Genomic DNA, 12,571 nt, shown 5'->3' with positions numbered 1-12,571 from the left:
GCCAGGGGTCCAATCGGAGCTGTAGTCTCTGGCCTATGCCAGAGCCACAGCAACGCGGAATCCGAGCCGTGTCTGCAACCTACACCACAGCTAACGGCAACGCCGGATCATTAACCCACAGAGCAAGGGCAGGGCTCGAACCCGCAACCTCATGGTTCCTAGTCGGATTCGTTAACCACTGCGCCACGACGGGAACTCCTGCCTAACATTCTTAATGGACATCTGACTCCCCTCCTTCATCCTTATTCAGGCACCATCCCACCCATCAAGTCTGCACAAGGCGAGGGGGATGACGTGAAGAAGCTGTTCACCATCGGCTGCCCGGTCATCCTGGCCACACTGGGGGTGGCACTGCTCTTCATCGTCCGCAAGAAGAGGAAAGAGAAGCGGCTGAAGCGGCTCCGAGGTGGGCAGTTTTCCCCAGGGCTTCCTGGGAGGGAGTGTTGACCCTCAGCCACACTGGCCACTTCCCACTGGCTCACAGCACCAGCTGGATAAGAGAGGGTGCCTGTGTCCCCTTGAGGGGAGAGCTTCCACCTCAATCTTCTGAAAACTCCTCAGCTGTCCTCTTCTATGCCCCCAGGACTTTGTGCCTTCCCTCACCAGGGCTGACTTTTAGAGGTACACACTGGTAAAACCATACTGCTCATTAATATTTAAACACTTCCACACTGACTGGTAAATAGATGTAGCTCCTTTCCACCCTGTATGGAGGCTCCCTTCTCTTCTATAGGATCCCTGCAAATTTCCTAGGACTCAGCCACTAAAAAAATAGATATGCAAGTGATCTCTAGGACCTTGCTCAGCTTTGACTGGGAAGTTTCCATGCCTTGCCAGGTGTTAAACATTTTTAATATATCCCCTCTACACCTCATACCACAGTCTGGCATGAATGGATCTGATTCTCCTTGATTTCCCCAGGACCAACTAGATGTTTAATAAATGTCTGTTCATGCATTTGGAAAACATTTATGAGTATCTGCTATATTGTTGATACTGCCGGACATTGGAGATATAAAAATGAATGAGAAGGAACAACTCATGCGCTTATAGCATTCACGGTCTAGTGTGAGAAGCCAGGGCACAATAATAGCACAGAAAGGGGAATGACTAAGGCTGCCTAGGGTGTTTAGGAGTTGGGTAAGTGAATGGTTTGGTGGATGGTGTTAGATGGATGGATGGTTAGGTAGATGGATGAATGGATGTTTGGATGGATAGATGGGTGATAAGATGGACAGGTGATTATGTGGTTGTGTGAATAGATGGGATGACTGGTTGGATAGATGATTGTATGGATGATTAGATGTTTGGATGGGTTGATGGTTGAATGGATGAATGGTTCTCTCAATGGATGGATGGATAGATGGATAGGTAGTTGAATGAGTGGATGTCTCAATGGATAGATGGATAGGTAGTTGAATGAATGGATGATAAATGGGTGGGTGGGTGGATGAATGGACTGACAAGTGGATAGATCAATAATGGATGGATGGATGGATGAGTAGATAGATGGTCGAATGCATTCATGAAGCTATATTCATTCTAACAGATCATTCTCAGTTATCAGAGGTCTAATGGATTACCAAGGTCCTTTCCTTCTCCTCTCTGGTCAATTACTAATGTGAGAGGCTTGAACCTATTCAGGGCCTCTCTGAAACAAAGCAGTGACCCTCAAATCCACCCATGGACTTTTGAGGGGCAGATGCCCTAGAGAAGGAAATGAAGCCTCTTGACTGATGTCATCTGGATCTGTTCATTGACCACTTCTGCCTCATCCCCACCTCTCTTCTCTCCAACAGATAACTGAGGATAGACCCACCACTGATGCTCATTTCTAACCTGCTATGATGTCTTGTTTGATTAGAGTCAATTCAGGAAGCAGATGGAGCACTCTGTATACCCTCTCCTTTGGGAGGGCCCTCCCTATTAGATAAAAATCTGGGGAAAGGAAAACAGACCCAAGCGAAATCCTGAATTGGGAGCAGTGAGATCTTATCATGTTTTGGACCATCTCAGAGCTCCTTACATTCCTTCCCAGGAGACCAGCCCTTGCCCCATTTTAGGGAATTCTCCCACCTTATTCCTCATGCCTTTTCTAATTTTTGTCCTGCTCAGACTCCAGTCTCACTCAGTCCCCTCTCTCTACTGTTTTGCAGATGCAAAGAGTTTGGCAGAAATGTTGATAAGGTGGGTGTCACATAGCTGCTTCCTCTCTCCTCTACTCTCCCTTCCCCCCTGCAGGGTACAGGCTTCTAAGACCCCACTATCCTGCAAACCCCCTCCCCCAACCCCTTATGGCTGCTGAGTCACCCATCTCCAGCCCTTCTCCCCACAGCAAGAACAACCGGAGCTTTGACACCCCTGTGAAGGGGCCACCCCAGGGCCCCCGGCTACACATTGACATCCCCAGGGTCCAGCTGCTCATCGAGGACAAGGAGGGCATCAAGCAGCTGGGTGAGTACCAGGTGCCATGAGCATTCTGTCCTGCTCTGAGTGTGTGTTCCCACATCATAACCCTTGAAGGACAACCATGCGTCCTCATGCAGAGCCCAGGGTTCTAGTAGCAGCCCCATCAACAACTCAACAACCTTAAGACTCATTGTAGCTTCTCTCAATGGGAGGAAAGGCTACGTTTCCTCCTCTGTTAATGGGAGAATTGACCTGACTCTTCTTGGTTTCAACATTGGATGAAAACAAGGAGAAATCTGGGAAGCAAAGATGGTGCCCAAAGGGAAAGACTCGGGCTGATTGTATTTCTTCCCCCAGGAGATGACAAGGCTACCATCCCTGTGACGGATGCTGAGTTCAGCCAAGCTGTCAACCCGCAGAGTTTCTGCACCGGTGTTTCCTTGCACCACCCAGCCCTTATCCAGAGCACAGGACCCCTCATCGACATGTCTGACATCCGGCCAGGCACCAGTATGCATTATTCCCAGGAGGACAGGCCTCCTCCCACATGGGGTTTCTTGGGCACAGCGTAAGACAGAGGTGACATTAAAGGAGGGAGGAGCAGCATGGAAGAATGGAAAGAGCACTGGAATTGGAGTCTAGAGACCTTAATTGCAGACTCACTAGCCATGGCCTTGGGCATATCACTAACCTTATCTCTCTGGGCCTCAGTTTCCTTATAGAAATTTTGAGAGGGTTAGTTGTTCTTTCTCTCCTCAGGCATCTACCCCTATGACTCTGGACATGAGTATAGAATACACCCAAGACTTTAGGGAATGAATGTACAGTCATGAGGTAGCAGGCAAGGAGGTGACATTCTTCCCAGGCTGAAGGAACAAATGGGGCGGCCAGGGAGGACTAGGATGCAGCCCAGTGCCCATGTGCCTCACCATTGTTGCTCTCCTCCTCCATGGATAGCTGTGTGGTCAGGAAAAGCAGCATGTTCAGCATTCCCCAGGGAACTTCTGAGGCTGCTTCTGCCTGCCCCCTGCTCCCCTGCTGCCCTTCCTGGTAAATGCCAGCTCTGCCCATGTATACATGCCCTCAGTTGGAAGGTGCCAGCTCTTTCTTCCTCTGTGCAGATCCAGTGTCCAGGAAAAATGTAAAGTCAGCCCACAGCACCCGGAACCGGTACTCAAGCCAGTGGACTCTGACCAAGTGCCAGGCCTCCACACCCGCCCGCACCCTCACCTCTGACTGGCGCACTGTGGGCTCCCAACATGGTGTCACTGTCACCGAGAGTGACAGCTACAGTGCCAGCCTCTCCCAGGACACAGGTAAGCCCAAGGACCTCCCTTCATCCTGATCACTCTACTCCAGCTTCCCTGTTAGCCACCTGCACCTTCTCTTTTCCCAACTCCTACCCACTAGCTCATGGAGTCCAAGGCACAAGTCAGTTTCATTTCCAGCCGGCCACTGACTCACTCTGTGGCTGTGACAAAAGCACTTGACCTAGCTGAGCTCTGCCTGGCTTGATCAAGGGTTTCCTTTTGCTCACCCAGAAGATGACAAAGAAAATGGTTCACACGATGTTTGTTGGAGAAAAGATCCAGTGTTGCTCAGGGGGTGATGCTTGTTATCAAGAATGAAAGCTGTCCTGCCCTTTATTAATCAAAGATCCCACTTCTGCCACCATCACTACCTTCACAGGGGGAGGGCAGGATTTTGCAAGGCTAGTCCACTCCATAGTCAGGCTTGCAGATGGTTGCTGGGGTCAGGGATAGGGGAACTGTTCACCCTGGTCTCATTTACACCCCTCTCCCCATAAACACATTTCCTTTATATAACGGACATGTAACATTTAGTTTCAGATATACAACACTTGCAAAATGACCACCACTGTAAGTCTAGTTAACATCTCTCAGCAGAGTTACATTTTTTTTCTTATAACGAGAATTTTTAAAAATCTACTCTCTTAGCAACTTTCAAATATTCAATATAGTTACCATGCCATACATTACATCCCCGTGACTCATGTACTTTATAACTGAAAGTTTGTACCTTTTGAACACCTTCACCCGTTGTGTTCACCTCCCACCCCCACCTCTGGCAACTACCAATCTGTTCTCTATATCTGTAAGTTTTGAGGTTTGGGGATTTGGGGGGTTTTTGTTTGGATTTTTTATTTTTTAAGATTGCACATATAAGTGAGATCATATAGTATTTATCTTTCTCTGTCTGATTTATTTCATGTAGCTTGATGCCCTCAAGGTCCATCCCTATCTTCTCAAATGGCAAAATTTCCTTCTTTTTTATGGCTGAATAATATCCCACTGTGTTTATTACCATTGTGTTTCTTTACATTCTTCAGTGGACACCTTGGGGCTTCCGTGTGTTGGCCGTTGTTAATAGTGCTGCAGTGAACGTGGGGTGGGGGTGCCACTCGTTTCCTCTTAACTCTGTGCCTTCCATCCCCCCAGACAAAGGACGAAACAGCATGGTGTCCACCGAGAGCGCCTCTTCCACCTACGAGGAGCTGGCCCGGGCCTATGAGCATGCCAAGCTGGAGGAGCAACTGCAGCACGCCAAGTTTGAGATCACCGAATGTTTCATCTCCGACAGCTCTTCTGACCAAATGACCACGGGCACCAACGAGAACGCTGACAGCATGACATCCATGAGCACACCCTCAGAGCCTGGCATCTGCCGCTTCACCGCCTCCCCACCCAAGCCCCAGGATGCCGACCGGGGCAAAAACGTGGCTGTGCCCATCCCTCACCGGGCCAACAAGAGTGAGTGCCCTTGCTGTGTTCTCTGTCCTCAAACCCCATGAGCCCCTGCTAGACCCCAGCCCTAACTGCACCTGCTCCTGCCAGCCCCACGTGGCTCTTTAGCGGTGGGGGGATAGGGCAAAGAGCAAGGACTTGGGAGCAAGCAGATCAGATTCTTATCCTGGCTCAGCCTCTTAACATCTCTGTGATCTTGAGCAAGTCATTTACTCTCTCTGGCCTTAATTTTCTTGTTTGTAAAATGCAAATGATAGCATCTACTTTGCATTGTGGTAATGAGCAATTACATACCTGCCTGGCACAGCGTAGCTTCTCACTGAGTGGTGATCGCTCCCTTCATCTCAAGCTACACCAGGATGGAGAGAGACTGCCTATGGGGTCAGCTACCCAGTGGCCAGTGGTCTCAATGCTATTTGAGCATAATCTAGATCCAAAGGAGCAATTGGTAGCTCAGGCCATGGTGGCCACACCTCATGGTGGGCAGTGACCTAGCCTGACTGGGAACCATCTGACCCAGGGGCCGGGCCAGAGCATATGCTCTTCAGGGTCAGCAGGTTAGGTCTAGGATAACCAGGGGGGAGGGAACAGGGGGTCCATCAGCAGATATTAGGGCCACGGTGTGCAAGGCTCAGGCCATTAAACCAGGCAGTCTGGAGTTCCCGTCATGGCTCAGTGGCAACGAACCCAACTAACAGCCATGAGAAAGTGGGTTCAATCCCTGGCCTCATTCAGTGGGTTAAGGATCTGGCGTTGCCGTGAGCTGTGGCATAGGTTGCAGATGCAGCTCAGTTCTGGTGTTGCTGTGACTGCAGTGTAGGATGGCAGCTCCGGCTCCAATTCGACCCCTAGCCTGGGAACTTCCATATGCTGCAGATGTGGCCCTAAAAAGACCAAAAAAAAAAAAAAAAAAAAAAAGGAAGCCTGGTCTGCTCAGCCCTGGCCTTGCTAAGTGACCATGCTGACCTAGGGGCTCAGGGTCATCCAGAGAACAGAATACCAGGTCATGGGTGACTAGCACGAGAATGGCTCCCGCTCCCCGTCTGGCTGTGTGAATTTGAGCAAATTACTTAATCTCTCTGAACCTCAGTTTCCTCGCTTGCAAAAGGCAGGCAGATATTCACCTATTCAGGGGCCCATGGGGACCAAACGAAATCCCCTAAGGAAAGCGCCTGGCACAGTGGACAGGACAGAGGCACGTGCCCAGGTGAGGATGCTCACAGAGCAGAGTAGCCAGGATGTAGAGGCACTTTACGAATTAGGAACATTCTGCCTGGAGAAGAGGGGGCAAAGGAGAGGGCTGGGGAAATGTAGCTGGGAAAGAGGGGGAGGCCTTGCTCTGGGGTCCTCAGTGGACAAGTCAGGTTGAGTGTCAGGAAGTGACAGGGAGTGACATTCCTTTCCTCCTTGAGATAAAGAAAAGCTTTCTAACAGCCAGAGCTCTTAGGAAGTCCCTGTGGGCACAGGGACACTGTGGTGTATGGAATGGGCAGTCAGCGGGGACCTGCTTCTGGCACAGGGAACTCTACCCAATATTCTGTGATGACCGATCAGGGAAAAGAATCTGGAAAAGAATGGATGTGTGTAGATGTATCGCCGGATCAATTTGTCATACAGCAGAAATGATCCACCACCTTGTAAATCAACTATACTTCAATTAAACTTTTAAAAAACGCAAAACAGACAAAAAAAACCACTCACAGATGTAGAGAACAAACTAGTGGTTAACAGTGGGGAGAGGGAAGGGGGGAGGGGACATAGAGGGGGTGGGGACTAAGACGAACAAACTATTATGTGCAAAATAAGCTGCAAGTGATGGATGGTACCACACAGGGGAAATAGCCAATATTTTATAACAACTATAAGGGGTGCATAACCCTTACAGGTGTGAATCACTGTATTGTACACCTGTAACTTAGAGGTACTATTGTTCGTCAACTATACTTCAATTTAAAAAAAAATAATATTTTCGGGGAGTTCCCGTCGTGGCGCAGTGGTTAACGAATCCGACTAGGAACCATGAGGTTGCAGGTTCGGTCCCTGGCCTTGCTCAGTGGGTTAACGATCCAGCGTTGCCGTGAGCTGTGGTGTAGGTTGCAGACGCGGCTCGGATCCCGCGTTGCTGTGGCTCTGATGTAGGCCAGTGGCTACAGCTCCGATTCGACCCCTAGCCTGGGAACCTCCATATGCCGCGGGAGCGGCCCAAGAAATAGCAACAACAACAACAACAAAAAGACAAAAAAATATATATATATTTTCGGGAGTTCCCATTGTAGATCAACAGTAACAAACCTGACTAGCATCCATGAGGACACAGGTTTGATCCCTGGCTCCACTCAGTGGGTTAAGGATCCAGCATTGCCATGAGCTGTGGCGTAGGTCGCAGATGTGGCTCGGATCCCACACTGCTGTGTCTGTGGCTGTGGTGTAAGCTAGCGGCTACAGCTCCAATTCACCCCCTAGCCTGGGAACTTCCATCTGCCACAGGTGCGGCCCTAAAATGCAAAATAATAATAATAAAAGTATATGAAAATAAAATTTTTAAAAGATGAGCTGTCCACCAGCTAAAGCTGACCAGCTATAGTGATCATCTAACAGAAAGGATCAATTTCTTGGGCAACTCCCTGCACCAGCCACTGTATTGAAGCCCTTTCCTCTGTACTTAATCCCATTCCTTCCTCATCACATTCCTGCAGGGAAATAGGATTGTCCCCATTTCACAGATAAGGAAATCAAGGCTCAGAGAGGTCAAGTAACTGATCCTTCCTTGACTTTACTGCCTGTCCGGTGGAGGGACTCCTGTGCCAGACCAGGGAGAAGATTGAGATACGGGGCTCGGGGAACAAGCCGGTCCCAAGAGGCCTGTGCTGCTAACACCCTGTGCTTTCTCTGTCCTTCCAGGTGACTACTGTAACCTGCCCCTCTATGCCAAGTCGGAAGCCTTCTTCCGAAAGGCAGACGGGCGCGAGCCCTGTCCTGTGGTCCCACCCCGCGAGGCCTCCATCAGGAACCTGGCTCGAACCTACCACCCCCAGGCTCGCCACCTGACCCTGGACCCTGCCAGCAAGCCCTTGGGCCTCCCGCACCCGGGGGCTCCCGCTGCCGCCTCCACAGCCACCTTACCTCAGAGGACTCTGGCCATGCCAGCCCCCCCAGCCGGCACGGCCCCCCCAGCGCCCGGCCCACCCCTGCCGAGCCCCCGGCTGCGCCCAGTGCTGCCCCTCCGGCCCCCAGCACCGAGCCTCCACGGGCCGGGGGCCCACACACCAAAATGGGGGGCTCCAGGGACTCGCTTCTTGAGATGAGCACGTCGGGGGTGGGGAGGTCTCAGAAGCAGGGGGCCGGGGCTTACTCCAAATCCTACACCCTGGTGTAGACGCACAGCCAACGAGCGGCCCCAGGCCTGGACCTGTCTGCACCTCCAGCCCTCACACACCAACTTGGCTGATTTCCTGCATTATTTATATTAAACCGACAGACGAAAACCAAGCAACAAGGAAAAGACAACCCCCAAGTCATGAACACTTGTACATAGAACTCTTTTGTACAAATGAAACTATTTTCTTCTTCTCCATGAAGCCAGGGCACAAAGAATTTGACAGTACAAGTCAACCCCCCCCAACAAAATATGTGTGGAGAGATATATACGTATATAGAGGGGTAGGAGCACGCCGACAAGCTATATATCTATATATTTCTCTCACCTTATTTTGAGACAGAGGCACAAAGACTCAGCAATTTTTCCCTCCTCCTCACCCTCCTTCCAATCTAGGTGGTTTTGACAAAGACCAAAATCCCAACTCAGAGACACTGCATGCGATTTTACTGTTCCAAGAAAACCAGGAGTTGCTTCAATTTGCAGATGCTTATGTGTTAATACCTTTTTCTATGAAAAAAGACCCAGCGCCGTGTGCAATAAAGGTTATGTTTCTACGTGGTGGCTTTTTTCCCATCTGGCAAGGGCCAGTGGGGAGACAGGGAGGAAAAGCCCCCATACCAGGCCGTCTTTCTCCCACGGAGCAACTTTGAAAAGCCCGGCTTTAGCTCAGCAGGTTAAACTTTTTAAAAAGCTTTCCATTAGCCAGAGTGCCTCCTTAAGCACCTGTTCTGTTCTCTGATTGGTGCTGGGCTCTAGAGGGAAGCAGCTGTGTGGCTTTGAGCAGGTTCCTAAACCTCTCTGAGGCCCAGTTTGCTTATCTGTAAAATGAGGCAGCCTTGACGAGAGCACTGGGGAGCCCTCCCTATGGGGGTGGGGGACTGTGTCTGCTGGCTTCTCTCCTTTGGGTGAATACAGTGTAGCCAGGGGAACAAAGCCTAGGGGACAGCTGTGCAAGAGGTGCCTCCAAACTGGGAAGGAAGGGGATTGTGTTATTCTGGGGGGGGGTCCAGCCAGAACCTGAAGTTCTGCGCTGACTGTTAGGGCAAGAGGAGGCCAAAAGGGGAAGCAGTGAGGTTGTCAGAGGTCAGAGAGGTGAAGAGGGCTCATTGGAGGAGGGGAATGGGGTTCAGCAGAAGAGAATGAGGCCAGGTACCGCATCTGGTGGTGGAGGAGCTGCAGTTAGATTCCAGGTGAAAGGAACCACATCCACATGCAGGTGCGCAGAGGGGCCTGTTTATGATCAGAGGGTCAAAGGGCACATGAGCTGGGCTTCAAAAGGGTTTGGCGAGGAAGAGGAGAGGGAAAGACACAGGAGACTGCAAAAGCCCAGGGGCGTGGAGTTCGTGGTCTCCTTCCAAAGGGTCAGGCGCCCTGGCTGAAAAGGAAGTGCCCCTCAGAAGTACGCAGAGGGCTCCTGCGTCCAGCACCCCAAGTCGAGGCTGCGTGGTGGATGCGGAATCTGGAAGGAAGGTGAGTCTGCGGCGTCGTCCTGCTGCTCCCCCCGCAGCTGAGCGGAGGAACTGGGAGGGGGACTTGGGGCTGGAGAGGGAGGGGGGAGGGGAGGGGAGGTTTGGGCAGGATGTGAGTTGTACCTGTCAGTCTGGGCCCTAGGGAAGCCCTCTCTGGAATACGTGACCTTGAATAGAAGCACTTTCCAAAATGCAGCTCGTTCTGCAAACGTTCCCTGAGCACTAGCGACCACGGATCGAGGAGCTCCTGCCCGAGGGTAACTACACTGCAGGGTACAGGCTGTTGAGGGGACGTAGGGAGGCAGAAGTTATGTGTTCCTGGGTGACTCCTGGGCCCTTGGGGAGACTACATCTCAGCCCCCACATCCAGGACCCACCCGGGAGAACCAGCTAACGGCATTCGCATTCGTGAGAAAAGGCCTGCACTGCAGACTCCTGGCGACCGCCCAGCTCCATTCCAGCGCTGGAGGACAGGCCGCCTCCCAGGGCTGCACGCGCCATCTGCAGGTCACCTCCCAAACTACAGGCACAATGATCAAACCCCGAGTTTTTCCTAGAACTTTTCTAAGAAAACACCCTTTCCCCGACCCTGATTGCTGCAGGCTGGACACAGGGGAAACAAACACAAATAAGACCCACCTCCAACCAGCAGAAGGGAATGAGCAAATCCCCAGAGGCTACAGTGGTATGGAGCCACCCGCCTGAGGGCTGTGAAGGGAAACCCTATCATGAAAACACATCATTGTACTGCATGCCGAGTGCTGAGCAAAACACTTTCCTCTTTGAGGACTGGCTGATGTAAACTCACTGCAGGTTTGGGAATTAGGTATCAGGATCTCCATCTGACAGGTGAGAAAGCGGGAGCCTGGGAGAGTTGAGTAAGTAGCCAAAGGAAGAGATGCAGATGAGGTTGAAACTCGAGTGTCTGATTCCTTAACCACTGAGCCATCCTGCTCCCATGGTCCGCCAGGACCAGGTGAACCAGCAGGATTTAGTGGCAGGAAAGCAGCCAGTGTGGAATTGTTAGCCCTTCAGGGAGAGGAGCCAATCCAATGTGCTGGGCTGGATGGAGTGGGCAGCTCTGATGGGCTGACTCTGGCAAGGGACAGTGATAGGAGGGGAGAGATTTAGCTCTAGGGGTCTGATGGAGAAGGCCTGTGGCCAGAGGTCAACCATGTAGGAGGAAAAAGACTTGAAGAGGCAACAGAGCAATGAAGCACGAGCTAGTTTCACTTGTATTCAGTTGAGCTGGGCTCCTTACTATAAAATGCAAGTTCTGGAAATTCAGACAGACTTGTGCAAAATCCACACAATTTTATGTGATGATCTCTAACCTCAATACATTCTTTAGCCAAACCACAAGGCTGCCTGTTTGAATGGTACCCAGAAGCTAGTTCACATATCAGCTCACCTGCTCCCTCACCCCCAGCTCATCATCACTGAGCTCTGTATCTGGAGCAGTCATCTTGAATATCTCCCTGCTCCTTTCCAGATCTCTTCATCCACCACAGACTCTGTGTCTCTTAGAGTCTTTATTCTCAAAGTGTTGTCCACAGGCCAGCAGCAGCAGCAGCATCGCCTAGGAGCTTGTTAGAAATGGGAACACCTAGGCCACTCCCCAGAACCACTGGGTCAGATTCTGGAATCAGGATCTGAAGTTTAACAAAATCCTTAGAGGATTCAGATGTGCCCTAGAGTTTAAGAAGCCCTCCTCTAGAAGGGCTTCCAAGAGACCACAGCCCTGCTCTCCCTCCCGCCAAAAACCAGAGCTAGACCAGGGGTCTCTTATTTGCACATCAGATTCACCTGAGAAGCTTGTTTTTTTAAAAAGGCAGAAAGGAAGGAATGAAGAAGGGAGTTCCCTTCATGGCTCAGCAGTTAAAGAATCCAACTAGGATCCACGTGGCTCGGGTCTGGTGTTGTGGCTGTGGCGTTAGGCCAGTAGCTGTGGCTCCAACTTGACCCCTAGCCTGGGAACTCCCATATACTGTGAGTGTGGCCCTAAAAAGCAAAAAAAAAACAAGCCCAGGAGTTCTCACTGTGGTACAGTAGGTTAATTATCAGACTACTGCAGCTCTGGTTGCTGCAGAGGTGCAGGTTCAATCCCCAGCCCAGGGCAGTGGGTTAAAAGATTTGTGCAGCTGCACCTCAGATTCAATCCCTGGCCTAGGAACTTTATGCCACAGGTACAACCAAAAATTTTTTTTAAAAAAAGCCCCGATCTCACCGATCCCAACTAAATCACAGTTTGTGAGCATGCAACCCAGGCATTTGTATTTTTTCTACTTGTGGTAAAGATACACAACATAAAATTTACCACTTAACCATTTCTAAGTGTACAATTCAGTGACATTAAGTAGATTCACCTTGTTGTACAATCACACCCCTGCTCTCTCCCTCCTGCCGAAAACCCCGTACCCATTTAATGGTAACTCCCCATTGACCCCCTCCCCCAGCCCCTGACAACCACCATTCTACTTTCTGCCTCTATTAATTTGATTACTCTAGATGCCTCGTGTCAGGGGAATCACACAGTATTTGTCCTCTCT

The 12,571-nt window shown here is 50.7% G+C and overlaps 1 protein-coding gene across 1 annotated transcript in view; it reads left to right on the top strand.

Moving 5' to 3' along the window:
- The window catches only part of DSCAML1 (DS cell adhesion molecule like 1), a 368,115-nt gene extending 359,009 nt beyond the window's left edge, over positions 1-9,106 (top strand). Inside the window, 8 exon segments of the mRNA XM_021062901.1 lie at positions 251-406; positions 2,157-2,187; positions 2,336-2,454; positions 2,767-2,919; positions 3,531-3,725; positions 4,869-5,180; positions 8,076-8,357; positions 8,360-9,106. Coding sequence (XP_020918560.1) covers positions 251-406; positions 2,157-2,187; positions 2,336-2,454; positions 2,767-2,919; positions 3,531-3,725; positions 4,869-5,180; positions 8,076-8,357; positions 8,360-8,550 — 1,439 coding nt within the window. The 3' untranslated portion in view covers positions 8,551-9,106.

Source organism: Sus scrofa, chromosome 9 (assembly GCF_000003025.6).
Source record: "Sus scrofa isolate TJ Tabasco breed Duroc chromosome 9, Sscrofa11.1, whole genome shotgun sequence".
Lineage (NCBI taxonomy): Eukaryota > Metazoa > Chordata > Mammalia > Artiodactyla > Suidae > Sus > Sus scrofa.
This window is presented reverse-complemented; position numbering and strand designations above follow the sequence as displayed.